The 24,729-nt window shown below is 36.9% G+C and overlaps 3 protein-coding genes across 7 annotated transcripts in view; 2 read left to right on the forward strand and 1 right to left on the reverse strand.

The window, feature by feature from the left end:
- Positions 1–1,019: 1,019 nt before the first annotated feature.
- LOC109032190 (uncharacterized) lies at positions 1,020–11,396 on the forward strand. Of its 3 annotated transcripts, none has more exons than XM_072301699.1 (8): positions 1,020–1,444; positions 3,945–4,034; positions 4,923–5,059; positions 6,261–6,406; positions 7,313–7,432; positions 7,803–7,936; positions 8,431–8,490; positions 10,124–11,396. In XM_072301699.1, exons 3-7 carry the CDS (start codon positions 4,926–4,928, stop codon positions 8,470–8,472), a joined length of 576 nt encoding a protein of 191 aa, XP_072157800.1. In that variant the 5' UTR covers positions 1,020–1,444; positions 3,945–4,034; positions 4,923–4,925; the 3' UTR covers positions 8,473–8,490; positions 10,124–11,396. The 3 variants fall into 3 exon arrangements, with proteins under 3 accessions (XP_072157800.1, XP_018899731.2, XP_018899732.2); XM_019044186.2 differs by having other exon boundaries at positions 1,254–1,444; positions 4,942–5,059; XM_019044187.2 differs by having other exon boundaries at positions 1,264–1,444; positions 4,942–5,059; positions 6,273–6,406.
- A 1,250-nt stretch (positions 11,397–12,646) lies between these two features.
- LSm7 (U6 snRNA-associated Sm-like protein LSm7) lies at positions 12,647–16,109 on the reverse strand. The gene is made up of 3 exons (XM_019044188.2): positions 15,922–16,109; positions 14,462–14,642; positions 12,647–12,941 (listed from the first exon to the last, which is right to left on the reverse strand). Exons 1-3 carry the CDS (start codon positions 15,934–15,936, stop codon positions 12,802–12,804), a joined length of 336 nt encoding a protein of 111 aa, XP_018899733.1. The 5' UTR covers positions 15,937–16,109; the 3' UTR covers positions 12,647–12,801.
- A 219-nt stretch (positions 16,110–16,328) lies between these two features.
- The window catches only part of spg (dedicator of cytokinesis spg), a 150,233-nt gene continuing 141,832 nt past the window's right edge, over positions 16,329–24,729 (forward strand). For 2 of the 3 annotated variants that reach the window (XM_019044182.2, XM_019044184.2), the window contains exon 1: positions 16,330–16,656. In XM_019044182.2, coding sequence (XP_018899727.2) covers positions 16,620–16,656 — 37 coding nt within the window. In that variant the 5' untranslated portion in view covers positions 16,330–16,619. Of the gene's footprint in view, positions 16,657–24,729 lie in introns of all 3 variants that reach the window. The other variant, XM_019044183.2, reaches the window with a different exon arrangement.

Raw genomic sequence — 24,729 nt, forward strand, 5'->3', positions numbered from 1 at the left:
AAGCGGTCGGCTGTATCCACTGGGATCCAGCGCCAAAAACATGCCTCATTTGAATAGGTATCTCAACCAAGGTTGTCGATTGTCACGTTCAAAATAAAGTGAATATTATCTACTGGGAAGTAAGTTGGACGTATTTCTGCCAAACGAAACTATAGACTATAGCCATTATGGCGTGAGCCCTTTGATGCATATATTCATATGAGTCTCAGGGCTCATGTCTTAATACACATAGTTCCGTTTGGCAAAAATACGTCCAGTTGATATATCATTGTGAATATGATGCGATGCCCGCTTGTTTTTTTTTTTATGCTTGTTACTTTCTCGCTCCCCTTGCGGATAAAGAAAGTATTGCAATAAAAAAAAAAAAAATTAAAGAAAAAATTTAAAAAAATAATAATAATAACCATTTCCAGGCGATTTAAGATGCCTGTGGTTTTCCGTTTTGCCAGAAGTTATTTCTGTACTTTAAGTTCAATTTTTCTTTATTTTTCATTCATTTCTGAAGTAAAATGTATGTATATTGTCACCTTCCGGCCAAAGTATAACAAGCGCCATTGTTGTTAACAAATTGGAAAATAGATTACATGTAATAACTTTTTGGAGTGGGGGGCTTTTCTGGCTCATTCGGTCCCTGTGGACGGGAAACGAAGGGGTAGGTACCTATGGTTTTCAAACAGTCATACTCCCGCGGGTATTTTCCCTTTTTTCTTCACGGTTACAAGAAAAAAGAAAAGATCATTTCCAGTGGGCTGATCGTCGAAGTTGGTAGACAAAGCGATAGGCAAAGATGACAAAAAGGATACTATGGAGGAATCCTATTGGTGGAAACAGGTACTTGCAATGGACAGGAGGTAGGTAATAAACTGGCTAACGCCAATCATGACGAGAGACCTTATAGTTAGTCCATCATCACTCCACACTCTATAGGTACTCCTATCGCTCTATTGGTACTCCTTATGTCTTCTTTGTCTACCGCTTTGTCCATCAATTTGAATCATCAGTCCGTTGACATGAGCTCTGGGACTTGTTGTCCTAACTCTCCTTGGATGCTATCGATTCTTGCCTGTACTTAACGAACGCTCCTGGCAGATTATTCGTCAATCCGTCAACGTCCAAGGATTGTCACCATGACCTATAACTTATCCGCGGGAGACGACCTGACATGTCAGTCAGGTGATGAGGCGCCCAGGTAATGTTGCCAGGTATGCTTTCAAAAATTCCTTTGTTCCGCGGGAGATGGAAGAAATTTCCGGCTATCTCGCAACCGCGCACTCCGATCGGCTGCAGCACTCCCAACTCCTGCTCAGTCAACTTTTGACCGCCGCGACGCGCTCGTCTCGAATTTTCACGCATTTTCCCGCTTCACTCTCGAACGCCATGATACCGGTGAAAAGTTTTGCGCTGCTCTGCTTGTGGCCAGCACTTCAAGCCTGGCAAATTCCAGGTAATTTCAAGAGCCACTTACGCATGGAGGAGAAAAATGAGGTGTTTGCATCTTGAGGTTTGTTTACCCTATGACGTAGGTCGGTACAACCTGGCCAGCGAAATCCGGAATTCGAAGTAGGAAAAACGGACCATAATGTCCCGTTTTTTTTTTGCTTAAGTCAACTCATGATATAATTTCAAGCACTTTTTATAGAATGACTTTTTTCCACTAATTACCTACACCATTTCCAAGAAAATCGATGATAAACGTCGCTGTACCGACCTACGTCATCAAAAAAATTCCAAGATGCCCGAAATGCAAACACCTCCTTTTTTTTCTCTATTTCACTTACGGTCACAAAGTTTTTTCAGGTCTGTTTCGGGAGCATTGTATGCCTCACGAAAAATTTTACAACGGCAGTGAAACTACGAAAACATGTACCTCGATTACGGTGTTTCAAAATCTTTACTTAAATTTTGCTTTTTGAATAGAACACCGTAGCACTCGATCTTGTTCGAAATTTTCCGAGGATGTTCTTGATAAAGCGAAAAATAATCGCAAGAAATTTTGTGCAGGGACGATGATGAGCCATCCCTCTGAAAATTGGAATGTGACTATCATTCCAGCGACGTCGTAAACTGAAATCTATATTTGAACGTATTTATGCTAAAGGGAAGTACGTGTGACATAGTTCCTTTTAGCATTTCTCTGCCCTGGTAAAAATTGGCAGTAGAATCTGTGTTCCAAAATACCATAGACCTACAGCCGGCTGCAAGATTTCCAATAGCCTCTATAGCCGGCTACACAATTTCTTATAGCCTTTTATAGTCGATGGCGATTAAGCAACAGCCAGGTGATAAAGTGTATGCTAAGCGTTACTAATTACGGATGCTAGGACTTAGTGAGTTTTTTGAATACTGCTCTCTTTTTGGGCCGTAGTATCTTGATTTATTTTGCGAGGAAAGCTCCGTACTTTTGATGGATGCCTGCCATTACTAGTATAATAGAGCGCCTTCAGTTTCGTATGATACTGTGCAATACCTCTGGTGTGAAATAGTTGCTTCAGACGCCGTGGCACGCTGCGGCGCGGCAGGCGGGCAGCCGGCGCGAAACGCGCATTGGCGCCTACAAACCTAACAGGGATACTTCACGCGTTGCACAATGCGTGAAGTATCCCTGGTAGGTTTGTAGGCGCCAGTGCGTCGCCGCTCCGCTTTGTGTTAGGCTCTAATATTTAATCTGGCGGAGTCAGCGTTATTCAACTCATGATTTTGAAATGTTTGCACATCCTGTATGGATTATTCTCATTTTAATTGATGAAAAAAAATATGTATTAAAGGAAAATATAATGTGTGTTTTGTAAATATTAAGGTGGTTCCGTATCAAACTTAATGATTTCCAAAGCACACGAATTTCTACACAATTTCTTATAGCCTTTTATAGCCGATGGCGAAAAAGCAACAGCCAGGCGATAAAGTGTAAAGCCCGGCGATAGGAACTATAGCCCGGCTGTATAATTTTTTATCGCTTCGTAGAGCCCGGCCGTATGATTTTCTCCGCATTCTACAGCCAGCTATATGATTTTCTATAGCCTTCTTTAGTCGGCTATAAAAATTCCTATGGTATTTTGAAACGCAGCTCTTATCGCCAATTTTTACCAGGGTGTGCTAGACGATACAAAACAAGAGAAGTTCCAAAGGTCAATCACCCATAAACTCAAATTCTAACTCGAGAAAAAAGTGTTCATTTTTCGGTGAAGCTCCAGGGACATGTGTTGCCCTGGGAACACGTTCGACTCTCCGAAATAGCAGCCAGAGACAAAGACAATTTTATGAAATATAAAAACAAAACCGCGGGTAACAGGACTAAACAGGTACATAAGTTAGAAGGTCAAAAACGTTTCCGTTGGAAATCTAGTCATCCTTAATTGGATAAAGAAAAAAATTTACTATCTCCAAAAAAAAAAAAAAAAAAAAACCGAGCACCTGGCAGCTTCTTTCAAACAAGAAAAAAATGTTTAAAAGGTGTCATCAGGTACGTGCTAGTTTTCTAGAGAATTTAATTTATATTTTTATTCAACTGAGGGTGGCTCGATTTCCAGCCGAAACGTTTTGGGCGTCTCAATTCGTGAATTTTGCCTTGTTACCAGCTGTTTCGTTTTTATATTTAATGGAATTTCCAGTTAAATCTACGTAACAAGAGAAAATAATTGCATCGAGTTGATCGTGAGTATTAGAAATCAGAAAACCTTATTTGTCATAATGATAAAAAAAAAAAAAAAAAAAAAAAAAGAATCTTTATTATGTCAAATAATTGATGATAAGAATTAGCATTAGTATATTTGAAAGTCGAGCTTTGGGGTTCCTTATTAAAGCAAATGGGAGAACCTCATGTCTGAATGATCCTAGTACTTCATTGCAGAGTGTTGCAAACGTAGATGATGAACAATAGGGTAGTGGAAATGATTGGCACTTTCATGTAATATTTTGCTAACAATTTTGTTTGAAATCTGTTTTAGAATCTTGTGATTACATATCCCTGTATCGTGAAATGGGTTGTACACCCATTTTTGAAAGTGGAAAAGAGTGCCCAGTGGCTTACAATTGTGGTAAGAGTTTCGATTATGATATTTGTAGGTATATACCTACATGAAAAGCCCTAAAACGAGGCAAAACATTAAAACCCAGGACTGAATGTTAGTAATGGAAAACATTCATGAAAAGCTTTATTCTAATATTGTAGACAGACTAGGGAACATGCAGTTCACCAGTCCATAGTTTTAGATTCTAATTTTATTAACATCAATAGATTATGAAGTTCTGATTCAATTTTTCATAATCAAGTTTTTATCCTGGTTAACTAAATTCACTTTTATATAATTTATCAAAACTGGTAAAAGATGACTACCTTATGCATACAGAAGATGTCCATATTGAATTTTAGAGCCCCAAAATGACCTTTCAGAGGAACTATTTTTTCTTGAAACATGTATACAAACTGATTGCAGTAGACGCACGAGTCATAAACATTCCTGTTTAGTTTGTATAAAAATAATTTTGTGCTCTTTTGAGTAGGTAACATCCAACCCAAAGTTACTTACTTAATGGGATCAATTGAACTTACTTGAATTATATGACGCTATATTCTCCTGATTGAATTCAAAACGAATCAAGTTATATCACAAAATATATTACATTTTAAATTTAAAAATTAGTGATGGCTTGTTTAGATGTAAGTTTTGTTTTCTTTGGTAAATAATGAATAAATAGATTAACTGTACTTTCTTTTGCAATTAGCGACTCCAATTCCTGGCTTATCTGTAAAAACACTTGCATGCATAGGGAAACTAATGGTACAATCGCTGTTTCTAAACTGAGCCATATTTTTCAGTTCCTAATTGCAAAATTTTGTCAAACTGTTCTATTGCTTTGTGTTAGCTGGTTAGTTTTAATAGATTTGATTGAGTGATTTTCATTTAGTCTAATTATTACTTCAGGAAATGTTATCCTCTCTAGATAAATTTACAAAAGTTGACCCAAAGAGTTGTTACTACAATGGCAACACTTATCAAAAAGGTTACCAACTTAATGATACAGAGACGATGGATCATTGTCACTATCATTGTCGATGCAGGTAAGAGTCACTAATCTTTTTCTAGAAATAATAGGTGAGATAGCTGGCTGTGCATGACCATAACAATTAGTATGGTTTACAAAAATTCTTGGCAATGCAATAAAATTGTAGTTGCCGAGAAGAACATTTTAGTAATTGATCAATAGACCGATCATGAGCATGATGTTGATAGCCATCCTGATTTTTGTAAGGCTAAAGATATTTTAAGCTGGGCGTTATTGGCACTTGGCGCTGTCTTAATATTATGAGCTCTGAGAGACAGCAAAACCTGATACTACTGTCAGCATACTAACTAGGTGAAAAACAATTTAATCTGTAAAGCGGTTGGAAACAACAGAACGTTTACAAAAAGGGGCGTTTCAGTGCGTTCGTTACATGATAATTTTCAACTGGAAAATGAACAAAAAAATTGAACATTAGGGTGAACAAGAAAAAAAAAGGGGCATCAATTGCTGTTGTTATAATTGCATTGCTGTATTATTTCCCCAAATTTTTGTCTAAGCCCTTCCTGTAAAGAACCTTGACACTTTAGTGAGTAATAAGTCGAAGTTTTGAAGATAAAGGTCAGATTTAATGTCTAATGGTTTCACTTGTAATTATAAACGAAATTTATAATAAAAGAGCACTCATTGGCATGAATTTTAATATTTCTAAAATCAACCTGTCGCGTCATCTGTAATTCTGTCTTTTTTCCGTTAATAATATTTTAGGGACTCCATGTTGTTTTTGAACAATTGCATGAACAATTTTAGAGAATGAGAGAAAAGAGAAAAAAAGGTCAGAAAAACCCTAGAATACATTTAGAATAGAGTGCGATCATCAATAATTATGAAAAAGTTTCATAAAGATTTTAAGTAATGAAGATTGGTGGTGCACCTATATTCAACCATTCAAATGGTTGAAAAAGAGAGAAATGAAATTATCTGAAGGCAAAGGCAAACAAATTTCCCTCTTCTTTCGTCCAGCTTTTTGAACTGGCCGAACATTTGCTCAAATGTCTTACATTAACACCAGAGCTAAGGAACTTACGTAGGCCAATTTCAGACTGGAAACCTTATCTCATCATTATTCCTGAATAAATTTTTCAATAAAGATGATGCTTTCCTACATTTTTAGGCACTTATTAAAATAATCTTAAATTTAAATGTCTCATGTTTAATTTTTTTATTTTAATGAGAAATCAATGTTGTTTAATCCAAAGTTTCTTTAAAAGGGACTCATACCCACAAACAGCACACGCTGAATGGGCTTGCGCTCTTGGAGAATGTTTTTTTCTCCCAGAGAAAGGATGTGTAATAAATCAATATAATAGCTTGAAAGATTGCTGCAGAAACCGCACATATTGTGGTAAGTTACAAAACTACTTTTACCGTATGGCTGCATGTTTTTGTCTCAATAATTAAAATAGACTACCATTCAAGTGTAACGTAGCAGCACTTTTCGATTAAAATAATTTTTTTTAACTATTTTCAAGCGTTTTCTATTTATTTTCTGAGATGTAGGGGAGGGGGAGGTTCAGTTTTCAGTGATTCAAAAGAAAAGAGGGGTGAAAGTTGCTGGACGGATGCTTTGCATGTAGGGAAGGGAGTCAAAAATTTAGCTAAAATGTCTTACATATTACTTGAACGGCTCATTACAGTTTAAGCATTAGCATATTGAAAAGAAACACAAGCATTTCAATAGTACTACAAGACCCTGTATTCAGTTTGTAATGCTTACGAATTTCTGCTCTGCAAAAGTTTTCAGTGACTTTCGAACGAAGAGGCAAAAAATTAGAAGAATCATTTTTTCAAAATGGGTTGAAAAATCCAAATTTGAATTTTTAATGAAAAACGCCTTCAGACACTCATGGGTAATGGACACTCCTGGGTGACGCTGAAAGACCCACATTACACAGGTGCTTGATATAATCAAAACATTTTTGAACAGTGTGGACGCACTACCATCAGATGCCACTGTTCCTCCCTCACGCTCTACCCTATTATCTCTGAGGGACACAGAGGATATTAGAGTGGCATGGCCATCCAGGGCTGCGATGACGAATTTGTCAGCGTCCTTAAAACCTGTCACTATCAGAGATCAAGCTCGAGACCTCAGTGCTGAAGGGGGACTGCCTTAACCCCTCCCGCACCAAGGCTGGCTTATTCTTTCAAATATATGCTTGTCATTGGTACATAATGGAACTCATGCAGATTATTTCACTATGATGATAAAAGAGCAACCCATGAACATTAATTTCACTTATGTTTACAGAAGGTGTCGATCCTAAACCAGCCATTACATGTGCTTACAAAGGAGTAACCTACATTGAGGGACAGATAATGTATGATGAGACAAAATGTAAAAGGTGCATTTGCAATGCTGATTTTAAAGGTCAGCCCACATTTTATTTCCCACGGTTTTTCTGTACAATTTAATTCGATTTATTTTATATTTTTATCTTCTATTTCCCCTATCAATCTTTTAGAATGAGCCTACATTTTCGTTTCATTGTTTTTTTTTTTATTTTTGAAAGTAATTCACGAAAATTGCAAAAATTATACTACTGTTAAAATCAAATTCTTCGAGAGTTTCATGTAACAATCTCTTATTATTTCCTGACTTGAGTCATGATAATTTTTTTTTTTTAAAGAAGAAATGAAGTTTACAGTAGTTTTTCTTTACAGAAGAGAGATAAATTGACCAAATTTCTGTTTCATTTTATTGCAAATTTCGACGAATAAAGAATCACTTTTTTCTGCAGATACCCTTGAAGGCCCATCTTGTGAAACTCAGCGATGCGGTACTATGCTTCATAACATGCAAGCTTGCGAGAGGGCTGCGTACCAGTCTACTATAAGAGCGCTCATTGTAGTTGCTCAATTGAAACTAAATGCCGTAAGTTCCTTACACCCTCTGAGAGACTTTTTATACAATCCTTGGATTTTAAGTGTCTACTTTATGAAAGATACTCTCTTAAAATTTAATGGATAAAAGCTTGGAAAAGTAATTTTTTGCAGATTTTACATCCTCATTGATGGAATCAAAATTAGCTTCACAAAAACCCTAACATTGGGATGCCTAGCTTACTTTCTTCATTGCAAAGCGATATAGCTGTGTCAATCAAACTGCTAAACCAGAAATACATCATGGCAGTGCAATCAATGTACTTTATAAATGGACGGAACAAATCCCAATTCAATTTTCCCCATTTTTCACCCACTTGAAGTTGGTGAAGAATTTGTGGCAATAAGCAAATAAGCGGCACAAAACGCAAAGTCAATGTTACATTCGTTATTCTTCTGTATCTTTCATTGGTATTTTTATGCACACAAGATGAAAAATTCTTCCTATGCATGAAGCTTATCTGACCTTCGTAATTATTTTTTCAGCTGAGCCAACTGACTCCATTATCCCAGATACAAAACAATTGAGCTCATCTACTTCCTCAGGTTAGACTTTTCAGATCTAGTGCCTCAATAGTTATGGTTTAATTCCGACACTGAGTATCATGATTTCCAATGTTGTAGACCCACAGGCTGTAACTAACCAACTTGATTTTTCAAAAAATTTTGTGAGGATAGATAAATTATTGCTGTGCTTGGATTATACTGAAAATCCCCCTCAAAACAGCAAGAATAAAGTTGTAACTGTTGCCTACACAATAACTCACAACAAGAACCAAACAATACACGATGTTCCACCAACCTAAGTTGGAATTTTGAATGGCAAAGAGAAGAGAGTGAAAGAAAAAAACTTTAAAAAAGATTATAAGATTAAAAACTATCAAAAAATAAAATAGATGAAGACAACTCAGATTCTATTTTAAATAATTTGTTTTTTTGGACCCTTACGAATTCTAAACTTGTCCAATGTCCATTCTTTATGGTATAATTGTTTGATTACCGCTGAATCAGTCATTGAACTTGCATCATAAATAAACTCAATGACTTCAAAGAGAAACTTGATGGTTGATATTCTCAATTATTCATTGTGTTGAGCAAAGGCACATCTGTAAAAGGCGTTTTGTCTCATATGATGGTCAATTAGATCAACTCTGTTTCCTGTTTGACATGTGAAAAATTAATCTGAATTCTCAGAGCTGATGTCCCAAATTCAGGACAACTTTAAACACGGAGTCGTTTATATTTTTTAAGCATCAAAGATATAGAGGGTGATTCAAAATCCCCTTACTGCCGGGTTCTTGCCCCTTTTAAGGGAAGTACCCTTAGAATTTTGAGAGTTTCCGAAAGTCATTTCCTCTGGCCCAGGAGTACTCAAAAAATTTCAAGTCCCGATCTCAAATTGGTCGAAAGTTACAGAGGTGATGACTGGAGCAGAACTTTTGGATTACCTTGTCCTAGGTAACTATTGAGGATACCAAGCATTTGAAAATTAAGTTGTTTTCTGGGTATTCTTGGACAGGGTGTCTACTAAAACAGGCTGGCTAAAAATCAGTATTTTAGCAGTATTTTTCCAGTACATTCCCAAGAAATTCAGTACCTCCTCAACAAAAAAAAACCCCAATTCCTTTTCAGTACCTCCATTTGACGAAATTCGAAAAATTTTCGAAAATTTGAAATTCTCGCTTGAATTGCGACAAAAATGACGCAGCCACAAAATTTCATCGGTGGCTTGAGGATCGATTGACTGCATGCCAAGTTTCATTAAATAACATGCGAGGTATGAAGGAGGAAATTCCGGACTTTCTTGCGGAATTTCCCTGTACTTTTAGTAATTCTGGACCACCCTTAGCGAAACAGGACTATCTCCTGAAATTCCAGACCAGTAGACATCCTGTTGTATCATCTGAACAGGTAACTTAACACTCAAACCATGGTACTGAAGTCTTTGAGGCTTTTTGATGGACATCAATACCCTTGATAGATTAATTTTTCAGCTCTGCAATAATATATTTTTTATGCCATCAAAATTTACCAAGAAAAAATTGCAGTATTATTGTTAAAATTATTTTTCATACATGTGTAGAGTATGGATCAAATATTTGTAGCTTGAGTTTTTCTTAGTATCAAAGAACTTTTTCTAAAAATAAATCATTGACTGTTGACTTTGTTTTCCGTTCAGGGCGGACTTGCAGATTTGGGAATTTGACACTCTACCCTGGAGAACAGTTAAAGAAGAGGCGCACAGAATTATTTGAATGTAGTTGCAAAACGCCTCCTTTCATCACTTGTATTCAGCCGATGCATTAGCCATTACCAGAAGCAACAAGTGAGAAATCAATGATTATAGGAAAAGAGGAAGCTAAACCTACAATGATGCATGAAAAGAAAGACACTCATGATCAGGACGTTTAGATTGGTGATATGATGGAACTCTTAAGTGGAATCAAATGTAAACCAAGGAGCAACGCAATGACCAATGCTTAAAGAGTAATTACTCTTATTCGAGAATATTTGTAAGATTTATTCATGAGAATGATGCCTTATCCTGACTGGGTACTAGAATTATATGACAACTACTCGAGGAGAATTTGCTGGAAAATTCAAAAGTAACTTTTCCCCACAGCATTTTTAATTCTAACTTTACAAACGTAAAATATTTAATTGACTGCAAACTTCAAAATACCTATACCACAAAGAATAAAATAATTCAATACATGGATAAGATCCTCAAAAAAGATACTAAATGAGCTCTTCATAAAATGAGACTAACTCAAAAACGAGTGAATGGCAAGATACTAGAGAAAAATTCTGACACATTTTAGACTGACTGCTGATTTTTGTCTTGTTTGGATAGGGATGAACTGAGAAGATTTACCTTCCATAGGGACGCCAACAACACATTAACATAGGTATCACAATATAAAAGCAACCATCAAAAAGAAAGACTGACAGTTACACGTTTTCAACCTAAACACAAAAAAGAGGCTGACCAGTTAAAGATTCGGAACATGCAGGAAACCAAGATTTCCGAATGATATATTTCAAAACACCCCGGGCATGATTGAGAGCATAAGATGGTAGATATTTACAGAGAGCACCATAGATAACATGGCAGTATGAGAGACTGATCATAGCTAGTAATGCAAACAGGAGTATCTTGCATTGCAATAACATAGCTAGTTAAAAGCTCAAGTTGTTATTCTACAGAAAACAACTTATACATCTAATGCTCCCAATAAAATGATGGAAGTTTGAAGGTCTATTTCGTTTGACTATTAAATGGATTAAAGTTTAAAAAAAATGGATCTAGTTTACCAACATGGTAGCTCGACTAAAAATACTCAATGCCCTAACTGAATTATGTTAGTTGAAAAGTAGACTTGAAGACGTATTAAATTGTACAGACTGTGATTTTTATTTAAATTTTATTAAACATTGATACAAAATGGGTTTATTGTTGTCTTAATTTACCTTAAATCTTCCTAAGGAGGAATAGCATTTGTGAAATTCAACTCCTACAAAGCCTCATTCTTAAACCCGATGAAAATAATTCGCACAAAAACAAAAAAATTCTACCAATTCATTTTTTTTCTACAGCTTGTTTCTATCCATTTCCAAAAATAAAAAAAAAAAAAAAAACCAAGGTGAAAAGCCTCGAAACTTCAAACATTCATTTCCTCAAATACATGATTTAAAAAAAAATTGTTATTGACAGAGAACTTTTATTTGCAATGAAACAGCTGCTCTAGTTCTATTTTCACTGATTACGATGAGGAAATTTATCCACTGCAAAACTGGAAAAGCTAGTTCTCGATTCTGGTGCATCAAAATATACAGCTAAGCGTCATTTGTTTAGAAGAACAAAATTTTTTTTTACTTTTTACTCCTTCACAAAGGCAACAAAAAAAACTTAAGGTTGCCACAAATTATGAGCATTAGAATTCACTCATAAAAAAAGTTTGATATGGGAAATCGTCATTATGGCAGAAAAAGGTCTGCACTCTCCAGGATATACCATCATAGGGCATTAGCATAATGACGGTGAAAATACCAGACTATGTATTTCCGTTGGTGACGTTGTAGACTTCCTGAAATACTTAATTTTTAAAATTTAAAAATATTCAACGTCAATCCTTGAAAGCTTTTGTGATTTTTCTTATCCGTGTGAAGAAAACTTTATGGTTATATATACCTATACTAATTTGTTCTCCTTCAAATAAATGAAATATGTAGGAGCGAAGATTTTTAAACACCACAAACGAGATACATGGTCTGGTAGTTTCACCATCAATAAGCTGTTAGAGATTTTAAGCTGTAATTTTAGGATGCTCCTTGAGAACATCTTAAGCAAAGAAAATTTGATGTCCCTCGGAAACACTTCTGGAGGAGATTTCAAGTTGCATTTTAAAATATTTGCAATAGTTTTGAAAATTAGGAGATCTACTGATGCATAAGAAATATCACCTGCTTTTAAATAAAGTTTTTGAACCCTTGCAATTGAGGAGCGGTGAGAGGAAAATGAGGAAGGAGAGAAAGTTAAAGAGAGGAGCAGATTAAAAGGAGGATTGCAGAGTGGAAATTTTACTTCTTCAATTTGTCTTCATAATGGCTGGAATGGAGGAAAGCTTTTGTTTATCAAGTTTTTCTAGTGCCTACATAATCATTACAAAACTCGAGGAGAAAAAATGATAAAATAAAATCATCGGTGTTGGTCAAATTTTATTATCATTTCTTAATTTAATTAAAGAGAAGTTGGTATTTGTACAGATAATTTACAAATTCAACTTAAAGAAACTTACATTAATACTTATCGATAAATATTTACACAAAAATTGATTACCTTTAAGTGTGAAGACTTTATGTATCTTGTGGGACAAAAGGATTGGGAATACTTTCTAGACCATCAAGAGGACAAATAAGGACAACGGATGTGCCACGGCAGACGACAAGCCCAAGCATTCTGGTGTCATCAGTGAGTTTGTAGGGATCATCAGGATCTGAAAAATTTAAATACAATTTTTAGTATAATTCATAAGAATTTAAAATTAGCATCAGTAAAGAAAAACAAATTGAAAAAACGATAACAGGAGAGAGATTCGTCTGAATTCCTCATGGTAGTATAGTATCTGGAAACCATTACTTGCTGTTACCACAAATTGAGGGTCCAATATTTTCAATTAATGACTAAAACTACTTATGGGTACAGTAATAATGCATATTTTTTTTGCAATGACCATATTTACTTTTACTTTAGAAAAAATATCGATTCAAATGAGGGTGACTAAGGGAGAGGTGGAGCCAAATTCCTGATTTTAAGAAAACTTATGGGAAAAATATGGATATTCCCAAACAACTACATATTGCGTATTTTTTAGAAGGATATTTTTTAGTTAAGTTTCAGGTTGTTAGTTTCTTCTACCCACTTATTCTCTCATCGCTCTGTTGCCTACATTGCACTGCACTATGGTGTTTCCTGTTTCCTTTCGGCGGGAGTTGACTTAAGATCAGCTCCTGTGTCCATTCCTGCGAAGGGATGTTTGAATGGATCCTGCTAGCAGAGCTATACAGAACCAGTGTCTACGAACGGACAAAATAGCAAGTGTTGGAGATTCTGGAGCTGAGCATTGGCCCAGAGAGATGGTTTGATTTAAAAATCGATCTTTCAAAAGATTAATACAATGATCCAGATTTTTCCAGGTGGTCTTATTTTCAGAGTATACCAAGGAGATTTGATCAAATTGATATTTGACAATCTTTGATTTTGCCTGTGCTTCCCAATCAATACTTCACAGAAATGTCACGCGACAAAAACTGATATTGCTGATCCGGTCCACAAAAAAAAAATTGGATTGAGGCTGATGGCTGATGCATGAAAAAAGAACACATGTTAAGCTTTTGAGAAATGTTTTTCCACAAAAAATGGCCCAGTGACCTGAATAATAGAAACACTGTAGCCCCTTGTGGCATTGGCTGAGAAAAAATATTGATATGAAAAAAAAGGAGAGAAGAAGTTGAATATTTGATAAAAACAAAAACTGTCTAAGAACACTAAGGACAGTAAACTGGGATCTCTTTTAGTCCTTTTTCATGTAAAAATGCCAACTTAAACTATTTATTGAGTTTATAATAACTTAAATTGAATAAATGTATGTCAATTTTTAGTTTTGTATGTTGTATATTATGCGGTTTTCTTTGCATTCTGCATAAATAAAAACAATTTTTAGAATTTAAAAAAATAGAAAAGCTACCTAAATTTTTCTTTATTACATTCATCAACCTAAAAAGGAACAGAAAGATTTTCCTGCTCTTTTTTTAAACATCGTTTTGAAGGGCAAAAATAGCCACTGCTCCTGAGGATTTGTCTTTCAAAATTATGGAGGAAAATATGAAGAAGGGAGAAATTAGCTCCCATGCACCCACTTGTTTGGCAAGAAAGTGTTCATCTTATGCAAATTTCAACAAATTAAAAGTAGAGGGGAGAAATTTGAAATGGAGGAAAAACTAAAGTATCACTGACCTCTTAGATATTCAATGGTGCTATCTAAGACCAAGTTTACTAATGGATCATATCCTTTGAGGATACCCGAAACCTCTCGTCCTCCAGCAAATTTAACTTTGATCTTCTTTTCAAGATACTTTGATAAGTCTAAAATGCTTTCCTTCCTCCGCTTTTCTTTTGGCTCTCCTGAAGCTGCAGTCTAAAAAAAAGGAGAAAAAAGAGACAGTGAGACATTTCAAGCACAAACATAAAACCATACTAACTTTTTTGACTATAAATGGTATCGAAATTTGAATGAAAACAAAATAAAAATCATCGGTCCTTGGACAAGGGACGTTACCTAGGGATCATGAAAATTTGTTTCATAATATGAGCATATTTTTCATCAATGTTTAGGAACGGAATTACCTGCTGCTGAACAATCGACATTGTCAGAGTCCGTTCCGATTCTCGGTCGTCTTGTGTGTTTACATACAAATGCCCAACGTTTTTACCAAACATTCAAGTATCTCATGGTCGATGGGACCCTTGGGTCACATTTAGTGAACAAAGGCACTAGACAGAATGGGACATGTTTATTTCAACAAAGCACCGCATATTTTTACCCATTGGGCTTTTCCTGGGCATGATTGGCCATACCACTGTCCAGAACTGCACTCCTTGATTCATTAGTTCACTCTGATATCAAGACCAGCGCCGTCAGTATCTCTGTCAGTGGATATGGGACAACCTAGTGGCTATTTCACTCCTACATCGCCATCAGTAGTAAACAACTAATCGTGCATGATAGAACGCAGGTTAGAATTTTTTTGAGTGTGAAAAAGTGTATACTTGAGAGCTCAAGTAGGTACACACTTTTCTATTTTGACGGCTTAAAGTGCCAGACCGCACATCTCCGTTAACGAAGTTGTTGACTTCCAGTCTTACTTTATTTTCTCCTTAAAGAACTAGTCAACATAATTTTTTGAAAATTTACTTGATTTTTCTTCTCTACCAGTAGAATGTTCCATAAAAATTTCAAGGCATATAGCTTTCGTTCCTTTTAGAGAAAATAAAGTAGGAGCTGAGATTTTAAAACACCGCAATGAAGATACATAATGTGGCATTTTTGCAATTGATTTCATCAGTGGCAACTGCACTCAAAAAAGGATATTGGTGAATATATACCAATTGTTTCAACAATCAGGAGAAGAAAATGCATCACGTTTCATGACTTTCAGTAGCAGGTCCGACCGTATTAAGAATGCTGAATCTATTCCTCCGATTGCCTAACGTTACAGGGTTCCTAAATTTCACCCAATGCTTGTCCAGCATGTTGTTAAATAAAGAGTGTATGAACTCAAAGTATCGCCCTTTTGATGACCTCGAATTACACTCGTCTATATTAAACGACTGTCATCACCAGAAGCATGCATGAGTTCTGTATGCAGGAACGGCAGGAACCGATAAAATTTTGACTTAAATAAAAACGTATTTACCACTGATGCTGCCATAGCTGAGCTGATGAAAAATAGAAGGGATGAGAATAAATAGTAAAAATTAGTTCACTGTTGGAAATATATAAATTAAGGTTCACTAAAATCTTCAAAAGCTCCTGCGACCTGTTACGTTTTTTATGACAATTGACAATCGTACCGGCATGATTGTTTACATTTTGTTTCACTCCCACATTTCAAAAAGACGAAAAAGTTTTCTTTCGTGTTCCCTCTCTTATCAAGAAGGAATGAAACGTCGCAATCAAAACAAACGCCATTTTCAGTTTTCTGTTTGATCTTTTGACGTCACGTTGAATTAACATTTAGTCAACGTGCAACTTTTAGCTTATGTAGTTACTGGGCCAAAGTAATCAGAAAATGCATTGTTTCTTTAACGTTGAGCTTGCTTTCGTCATCTCCCTGCGCCCATTCCTAAAATTTTCAGGAAGGGAACGTCGCAGACAACCACTATCAAATTCGAGGATTTGTGAATGAAAATTAGCACGGAAGTTTTGTCTCGGAATTGTTTTGGAAGAATTCGCAATAACAAAGTACATTGTCTGTGTTATTTTTATTTTTATGTCCAAGTTATGTGTGACAGCCCCAATCAGTAGGTGTAAAATGAAGAGTACTGATTTAAGTGCAATCAATCCAGTGCATCCTTAGTGGTATAAACTCTCTCCTGACTTACTTTTCTCACGATGTGGGTTGCAGAAAAATATAAGAAATTTGCTGTGGGTAAGTGAATATACTAGCATACTCCTCCTCTACAGTTTATTATGTCTAAGAATATTGGCGGATACTATCTGGAATAGAACATTGTTGCTCTGAAGAGCGGTGATTGCCAAACTCTCACTGCCCAAAGGTTCAAGAATGCAATGAGAGACATTACTCTCTAGCAATGTCCTGAATCATTCAACAATGGAACTAACAAAGTTGTATTTTCTGTCTGTCAGTTCTTCAGGCTCAAAAGAATTCAACTGTGATCCATAACTCCACTATGTGCAAGCAATAATATAAACGCTAATTCAATTAATGTAGAGAAAGTTAAGTAACTTCAACAGTAAATTTTTGAAGTTTCAAGTGGAACTCATCACGATCAGTTCAATAATTTTTAAAATTGTTTTCACAACTGTTGTATATCCAATTAGAAGGGAAGTACCTACTCGCTACTCAAACCGATCGCTTTACAAAATGTCAGCAATAAATTTAAGGACTGTATTATGGCTTCATATAACAGAGGTACTTAAATACCAGCAATTGGACCAGAATTTTAATTAGAAATGGGGAAGAAAGGAGTGGACGAATGTGACATTAACCAATTCATCAGTTCGTCCATTGATTACCATATAAATTTATGTTGAATGGTGCCACATTCCAATGTGACAGTTGGTCATTCTTTTCTTTCCCTAGTCCTATGTAGGTTTAAATCAGTTGAGGAGGGTTCTGGAAGAAGGGTCCATTAAATATACGAGAGTTCGTTCCTCCCATCCCTCCCTGCCTTATCTCCGTTTAGTTTATTTATTATTAATATTAAGCCGAAGAAATAACACGAATACCCAAGGAAAATATAAACAATAGCAAAGAAAGTACCTGTACAAGCCATTAGATTATCGTCACTTGGCACTTGTTTGTACATTCTGTTCGCAAGGGATCAGGGACCAACTACGCTCCCGACTGGGCCACGGTCAATCCTCAATAGCTATTGGCCAATTGCATAGCGATCACTTGCTAGCGGAATGTAAACATGTGTTAACCCAGCTGATGACCCCTATGACAATGGTCTTAGCTACGCAGCTGTTGGTCCAGATATTTGCTACTCGAGATATTAGCACACTCTTCACTCTATTAAGGGCCGTTCAAGTATTCTCTTAGGGAGAGGGGAGGAGGTCTGAGCTTGTCTTATAGAGCCTTATGAAGGGACAAGGAAGAGAGGTTCAAGCCGAGGCTTACGTAAGCTTTCCGCTGTAAAAAAAAAGGCTATTCGTTGAAAAAGTAAAAAATATAATAAAAAAACTTTATTGGCGTTGTGAGCTGTGAAACCCTGCCATATCAATACAAGACTTGAAATTTCAATTATTTGCTTCTTATTTTCGCCAATTTTCATCAAAATACCTTACTTACGAAAGCCTTAAATTTATTCCAGCTCTTTTACCAGGTTTTCTCCGTTTTTTTTTTTCTGATAAATTGGGGGGGGGGGGGGGTCCCGTCCAATCTTACCTAATTCAAAAGGGGGGGGGGGGTCAGAGATTTCTTACAGGTGCCTCAGAGGGGGAGGGGGGAAAAAAAGTTGGCAGAAATGCCTTACGTAATACTTGAAAGACAAGTATGTAAGGGCACCCTTCTTCTGAAATTTTCCTCCTTTACTCCAGTCTTGACTACATAGTTATAATTCGTTTTTCTAATGGACTTCATCACTAAGGTGAGAAGTCCATCTTAAAGATAATGTCTATGATAATAGTGAATTTTATACGAAGGAATTTCGCGGATCCTATGAATTGATAGCATTTCAGATAGTTACCATGTAAAATTTTGCCATAATCATCAACTTTTAAAGTGAAAAGCCACTTAAAGTGAATCATCACTTCTATTAAGACAGTAACTGTGGTAGGTTGCCTTACGTTGCTTAAGTAATGCACCCAAGGGAGAAGTCATCAAGAGCGGCATCCCATAATGAAGCTGATTGTGAGCTTTAAGTTTCCCAAAATTCAATATTGCATGAAGTATGAGAAAGAAGCTCATTGTTGGTGGAGTTTTTCAATAAAAGTTCATGTGGACCAGAGACTCGTTTGACCTTTTTTGGAGAATTCTCTGATTGATAACCTTTTTGTGGAGAAGTCTCCTTAATCTATGAGTTTTCTGTGGAGAAGTATGCACAACTGAATTGAATTGAATATCCTCAATTGATGACCTTTTCTTTTTTTATTTTATTTTTTTTTTTTTTCAAATTGAGAAATGCTGTTGAAGCTGTCGAAAAAAATGGGGGGGGGGGGATTGGGAAAGAATAAATTTTTAAATATAAATTGCGGAAAAATTCAACAGCGAATTTAACGGATATTTTGAGGGTTATGAGTATTGGAGGAATAATTCGACTAAAACCAACTTAATCAAGTCAGGGAAGTAGCTTGGGGGACAGAACAGAACATACATACCCTGGGACATTCTGACCCCCTGAATGGAATGAAGCTACTCCGTCTGTAAAACCAACTTCGAATCCTCATGAGCTGTATTGAAAAATCTAATGACTAATGCTGGAATGCAAGAGCCATCATTTTTCTCCGGAGAAATAAATGAAACGTGTTGAATCATTATTTCACACTGCCTCACCTTGAACTTTGGCGTTAAAACGTGCGTTTTTTAAAGGATCTCAAGTGATTTTGTGTTAAACCTTCCGTTCGCCCAGTGTATGTGACTTTTCTCTTTCTAATGCAGGTTTGTTTCTCATCGGCCTTGGAGAGACTCGAAATCTCCAATGCTGCCGTGATATGCTAGCAGCAGCGTGGCGTGCTTTGCGGTACATCGTCACCTTCCAGGCAAAGTATCACAAGCGCCATGCGACGTTTAAAAATTTCCGCCGCCATTTTATTTCTTTACTGAGAAATTGTTGGTTGAATCTGTTTGGAAATTTCACTAAATATTATCGGCAGCACAAAGAAAATTCAGTGAAATTTTCGGACAGCTTCGTTGAACAATTTCTCTGTAAAAAAATAAAATGGCGGCGGAAATTTTTAAACGTCGCATGGCGCTTGTGATACTTTGCCTGGAAGGTGACGACATCGATTGGTCCGATCGATTTAAACCTATGGAAAAGGATCGATAAACAGGGTGTTCGCAGCGAACACCTTAATAATCGATCTTTTATCATGGCTTCAAATGGGGAAACATCGATAATTGATCATTTACGCCTCGCCACTGTTGCTGATGAGAAATGCCGTATGAGCCGCCAGACGTTGCCGCATCTCTCTCGATAAAAGATGAATTTTCCGGGAAATCTGTGAATATTTATCCTCGATTTTTTCGGAAGATTTTATCCGCTATCAAATCTAAATTATCTGAAAATTTTAAGAGAAAATATCCATGCTCCTCTAAAAACGGCGTGCAGTCAGTTAACCACCAATTAATGAAATTTTGTGGCTATACCTACGTCATTTTTGTCGCAATTCGAGCAAGAATTTCAAATTTCTGAAACGGATCTCCTCAAATGGAGGTACTGAAAAAGTACTGAATTTCTCTGTTAAGGAGGTACTGAATTTCCGGGGAATGTACTGTAAAATTATTAATTTTTGGCTAGCCTGTTTCAGTAGACACCCTGTCGTACCAAGGTCGGTAGGTAGGTTTTTGCGGCGATCAAGGGCGGAAATGAAGGTAATCGACTGCAGTTTGACAATCCTTAACCCCACCGAGTCGCGCGATGGCGAGACGTCCACGTCAGACGGGTCGCTGGTTTTTGCATCCGGTACGGGGAGCCCCTCGGTGACCCCCCCCCCCCATATCCCCCCTCGCGGCGTCTCAGACGTCCAGTCTGGGTCTCCCGAGTGCCCTCTTCGTTACTGCCCCTGAACTGTCTATGTTATCGGCAAACTCAAACAGGGTGTCTACCTGTCCCCAAAAGTCCCCTATGTCCCCCGATTATCCCCGATTTTGGAAGGGTATCCCCGATATCCCCGAAAGTCCCCAATTTTTTTGTTCAGGTCCCCAAGAAATGACAAAAATCGTCCTGAACACCGGCATTTTCAAATTTTCCCGCCAGCCGTGGCGGCGCGGCGCGGTGTAACCAGGAATAAAAAAACTAAAGTGTTGCTTGGTTTTTCGTACCTATTTCTTCAATCGGTTCAACATGACTTGTAAAATTACTTCTATAAAATACGCCTTTTAACGCTTTCAACTAGCTCATTGTTTCTTATCATTTCGGGGGAAAAAGTCCCCGATTCTCTTGATTCTATGTTGTGTTGGTTTTGTCCGTCCTATTTGCAGTGGTGATTCAAGGGCCACGTCCGTCACGTAAGCAGCACAGCGTAAGATAGGAGAAACGTAATCGGGCTTGGTTTTTTTAATCTTTCCCCAAATCCAAGCGAAATCTCATTGTAGCACAGAGCGGAGCATTGCGAGCTCACGCCTCGCGCCATCGCGCCTTCAATTTTGCAGATGCAATACGGACATCCACCAAGCACGAATAGTCGTATCTCTGCGCCGTCGTTAACGCGGGTTATTTCCCTCGCTCTATTTACATGTTGTATTCATTCCATTTGTCTTATTTTATCGGTGCTTCGAGGACTGCGTGAGCAACAGCCGTAGAAAGGAGAGATTGATGATTGTGACAATGAATGATTAAATAAATACAAACAAACGGAACATTCAAATCTCTGAACTACCGTGACAGTTTGTCTGTTTCGATGGAATTACCAATTATTGAATTGCTTTGCTGAGACCCAACGCGCGTGGATGTGTCTCTTATAAAAGAAAAAAAAAGCCTCTTATTTGTAAAATTTGAAAAAGTTTAAGGTAAATTTTGCTCATAATATGCTATGATGTGTCTAAATTAATAATCATTCTAAGAAGGACAAAGCAAAATATGTTTAGGTTTAGAGGTCTCCCTCAAGCGCCGCCCACGTCTAAAAAGTCGTAATTTGGAAAGAGTTGTGTTGTGTCAGGATTTTTTTTTTACTTCTGTCCCCAGCAACCCCAAGCAGGGTCATTTTGACTCGAATTTTTCCTCTGTTTGAGTTACACATGTCGGACGACAATAGGGATGTTACTTAAAAGGTGAACATTTCAAAAACATTATTTCTCACCCTCAATAACAAAACCATAGCATGGACAATACCTCAAAAACTGTCAAAATCGATGTATTATACGTATGTATTAGTTAAAGTACGGTTCTTACGAGTCTATTTGACCCGACTTAGGAGTTAGCGAATAAAAAATTCTTGGGCACCAAAAAGCTTGAAAATTTCCAACCAAGCATTTATTGTTAGCGTCACGTTATGGATTGAGTTGGTCATCTACTCTTATTTGCACCCGGAGAACCGTCCCTAATTGGACCACATTTTGCAATAAGGAACCACTATTTCTTGCTCATTTCAAACACAACATATATGCCATTGGTTTCTCTATGTAGAAAGGTGCTTTTATAGACGAGCGAGAGATAGATGCTATAGAAATAGATGAAATAGATAGATAGATGAAAGATGAAATAGATGAAATAGTTCCTTATTGCAAAATGTAATCCAATTATCCTCGTAGAATCCCACTCACCGCGTAAAGCAAAGGGAGATCGCCCCCAAATTTTCAACACTTGAAATGATTACTCCCATTAAAATTTAGACAGCAATAAAATATTTGCGCACCAGTTCAAACGTCGCAAATCCTTATACGTATTCCTTGAACTGAAGTTGTCATTATGCCACGGTCTTCACTGCTTCGCTGAGGAAGCATGCCGTATGAGCCTTCAGACGTTGCCATATTCTCCTCAATTAAAAAAAAACTACTTTACCGGGAATATTCAATTTTGTTCGCAATTCAACGCTGGAATATCTGCAAATTCAAAGGAAAAATGATCATAACTTTCTTAAAAGATACATGTTCTATCCGGAGAAATTTGGCAACTCTCGATTGTTCATACGGCGTTCTTCCTTTAGCACGGGAGTCCAGCTTGCAGGATGGTCGAGGATCCGCCGGCTCGTGGGTCATGTTTTCTCTCAGCCGACAGAAGGCATTTAAAGGTCGTTCTTGATTCCTCTGTCTCCTCACTGTGACCAGATCGATTGTTCAATACTTGTGGCCTTCACAAGTAAAAGGAATTCCACTTTACCAAGTATTTTTTTCCCCAATGAAGTCCATACATCGTCACCTTCCAGGCAAAGTATCACAAGCGCCATGCGACGTTTAAAAATTTCCGCCGCCATTTTATTTTTTTACAGAGAAATTGATCAACGAAGCTGTCCGAAAATTTCACTGAATTTTCTTTGTCTGCCGATAAAATTTAGTGAAATTTCCAAACAGATTCAACCAAAAATTTCTCAGTAAAGAAATAAAATGGCGGCGGAAATTTTTAAACGTCGCATGGCGCTTGTGATACTTTGCCTGGAAGGTGACGACATATGAAAAGGCTGTTAAGGCAGGAAGATCGATGTAACAGTAGACTTCTCGTACACTTCGGGAGCTAGTTCTTCACAAAATAGAAAAATGTTTACGAAATCCGTATTTTATTGTTTCCTGCAATTTTTAACACATCGAGATTTTCAGTCGACTTTTACCCCCACCGCGTGAAAGATGTGTTCGAGGTAGCTTTAGACAGAAGTGTCAGAACGCATTATGCAGTGACGTGACGTGCTTTGCGATATATAGATTGTTATGCCATTTAATCCTATGGAAAAGGGTCGATAAACAGGGTGTTCGCAGCGAACACCTTAATTATCGATTCTTTACCATAGGTTTAAATGACATAACAATCGACACATCGCAATTCACGCCACGCCACTGGTATTATGTAAAAATGAGAAGCGCCGTATTTTTAACGATTGCAAATCGAGATCTATGCATGGGCATAAAGGTGTTAACTATGTAAATTTCCATAAGGACTAATAACCTGTTTCCAGTTTTACAATCATAATGAAAGTCTACTGAACTTTTTAAAAGAAGAAATTTTCATCAACTTTGAGTGAATAAAAACATCGTGCAGTGAAACTTTACAACATTGTGATCCTCTTCCAACAAGTCGAAGCAATACTATTGAAGGCGCTCTGAGCAACTATTCTGCCACAGAAGTACTGCACAGTATCAGACGAAAATGAAGGCGCGATAACGTATGTTAATAGCCGAGTATTGTTTACCACTGTGTAGGGTCCTCCTGATCTTACGATATGCAATTTTTCTTGCATCTAATTTTGTGAAACTTGATAGCAGTCGACATTTTTCGACGGGGAAGTTGAATTTCAACTCAAATTTTCAAAATTCGAAAGTCCAAGATGACGAATGCGGCCGAAAATGCTATCTCGGCACCCTCGAAACCATCCAACTTTGCAATTGGCATATATCTTTTCTCATTCTGTTCAGTTTCAAAATCAATGCACTCTTTCACACTGTTGATAGTGCACCGTACTTTTTGAGAAGTTTCTTTCTATGGGCCAGTTGTCGTAAGTTTTCGCAGGGTAACTCTCAGTATTTTTTCCCGCGGGTTTATAAGTTCGTTTTATTTTAATTTAAAATCTTCTAATGGGACCAAAAGTGGGCCATCGGTTACTGTAATAGTTGCATGCAGGTATTGTGAAAGAAACAAGTTTTACGCTTGACGACAGTCCTCCTCAATAAACTGATTCAGCTTTGTTCATTTCATTTTACAATTTGCTAAAACGAAAATTTGATATGGTCATACTTATTCATTTACTCATTTCTCACGTCTTAAATTTAACATCGCTGTTCGAAACCTGTTTATGAATACCAAAATCACAGCCTGTATTTATAGAGAGAGCATTGTTTAAATTACATTTTTCCTCTATAATCTTTCAATTATTACAGCGGTACCTCCATGACAGACAAACGCGTAGCAAACAATGAAAATTATGTGATTATATCAACGTAATGTGCATTGTGTGTGGAATGATCTGTCGTAGTATCGAAGATAGCAGTGCACGTAACGAACAAATTTTTGAAATCGAGTTTTCTTCAAAATTCCATCGACCTAATGTGAATAAACAGGACGATTCTGTTAAAACAGCGAATTTAGCCATACTAGCCAAACGAGACAATGCCAAACGAGGCAAAACGAATACTATTATATCTCCAAAAACGAGAGCTTTTGGAAAGCAGTGT

This window comes from Bemisia tabaci, chromosome 1, assembly GCF_918797505.1.
Source record: "Bemisia tabaci chromosome 1, PGI_BMITA_v3".
Lineage (NCBI taxonomy): Eukaryota > Metazoa > Arthropoda > Insecta > Hemiptera > Aleyrodidae > Bemisia > Bemisia tabaci.

What these genes read in the sequence shown, in the direction of transcription:
- LOC109032190 (XM_019044186.2), top strand. Translation starts at nt 1,378, where the DNA reads ATGATACCGGTGAAAAGTTTTGCGCTGCTCTGCTTGTGGCCAGCACTT. An exon ending in CACTATCATTGTCGATGCAG is followed by an intron (nt 5,060 to 6,260) that starts GTAAGAGTCACT and finishes TTTAATCCAAAG; the next exon opens with TTTCTTTAAAAGGGACTCAT. An exon ending in TTGCAATGCTGATTTTAAAG is followed by an intron (nt 7,433 to 7,802) that starts GTCAGCCCACAT and finishes TTTTTTCTGCAG; the next exon opens with ATACCCTTGAAGGCCCATCT.
- LSm7 (XM_019044188.2), bottom strand. An exon ending in CACCATTGAATATCTAAGAG is followed by an intron (nt 12,942 to 14,461) that starts GTCAGTGATACT and finishes TAAATTTTTCAG; the next exon opens with ATCCTGATGATCCCTACAAA.